The following is a 1,418-nucleotide window of genomic DNA, read 5'->3' on the forward strand; positions in this document are numbered from 1 at the left end:
TATAGATATATAGATATATATAGATATATATAGATATATATATATATGCAAGTGTGCGTGGCTTACCGACTCTACCGGGCGGCCACACTATGCTTTCATGTCCTGCAGGTGCAGAAGAAGTTGAAAATTATAATTGGGGTTTTGATAGAAGTATGTCTTGGTTGTAGATAGGTATTGAATTTAATCAGATTTCTATTATATTTAGATTTGGAATATGTCTATGCTATATATACAATTAGATTCTGGTTCTAACTATGTTTTGTGTATCGTTTAATTAGGTTTTAATGAGTTGAAGTAGAACAGAAGCTTGCTTTGTATATATTTAGTATTTTCATAAGATTAACTCATAATGATTATGTAAGTTCGTATCCTTGCACCCCTTATACACCGTTATGTTTACCATGTATTTTATGCTTGTGCTCAAAATACGTATTCCTTTTACAGCTGCAACATCTCATATATGTATGTACATCATAATACCTACCTATCATATAAGTTTACCTACACACCCATGTACACCTATCATATCTCTGTTTGTACATACACATACCTGCACTGCCTGTATCGCCCATTTCCAGCAATCTATAGAACAGTAGAACACCCGGATAAAGGGCTTTGCGTGGGATGGAGAAGTCAATCCCCGCAATGCGATCCCCTCCACTGCACACTAATGTATCGTCCACATCACTCAGCACTTTGGTCTTGCCGATCTGAAACATATGGGAGGTAGGCACAGATTAGGGGTAGGTGTTAGGGGTGGTATAGGGTGGATATACTAGGTGGGCATAATAGGTAGGTATAAGATGTGAGTATAAAGGGTAAACATGAGTTGTGGAAGTAGATTCAAGGGTTTGAAGGTGTGGGTATAAGAGGTAGGTAGATATATGGACACTGGCTGTGGTTACGAGCGATGAGCAGGTCTAAAATGCTAAATTGGTAAATCGGTATGGACAAGAATACAATTTTTTTTTTTGGTACAGGTGTAGGTAGGAGATATAGGTAGACTGTAGGTAGAAAGTGTGGGTGACCAGTTAAAAAAACGGTACTTGGACGGTACGAAGCAAGTGGAGAGATGCATTGGCGGATGAGTGATGATACTGTTCATACCCTTAATAGTGTAGATGTATTACAAACGTATATCTGTGCATTTACATACTGCTGTTGAGCATGTATATATATATATATATATATATAAACACACGCGCCTAGATACACACATACTTCACACACAAACTCATCATATACGCCCACACATAAGTAGGCAACAAAAAAAGTATTATAGAACCCTGTATGAGCTTTTATATTGGACAAAAGGTTTCTGCTGCTCTTGGAACTAAAAGCACGCATATACATATCATGATACACGCATGAGTTCGATATAAGTATAAAACATATAGCCTAGAATATGTGCACTGTAC

At 37.2% G+C, this 1,418-nt stretch overlaps 1 protein-coding gene across 1 annotated transcript; it reads right to left on the reverse strand.

Moving 5' to 3' along the window:
* Positions 1-487: 487 nt before the first annotated feature.
* Positions 488-719, reverse strand: SARC_03832 (hypothetical protein; the record flags this gene model as incomplete). Its single annotated transcript, XM_014302365.1, has 2 exons — positions 488-501; positions 551-719. The coding sequence occupies 2 exons, from the start codon at positions 717-719 to the stop codon at positions 488-490; spliced, it is 183 nt and encodes a 60-aa protein (XP_014157840.1).
* Positions 720-1,418: the final 699 nt, after the last annotated feature.

This window comes from Sphaeroforma arctica, assembly GCF_001186125.1.
Source record: "Sphaeroforma arctica JP610 unplaced genomic scaffold supercont1.203, whole genome shotgun sequence".
NCBI lineage: Eukaryota > Ichthyosporea > Ichthyophonida > Sphaeroforma > Sphaeroforma arctica.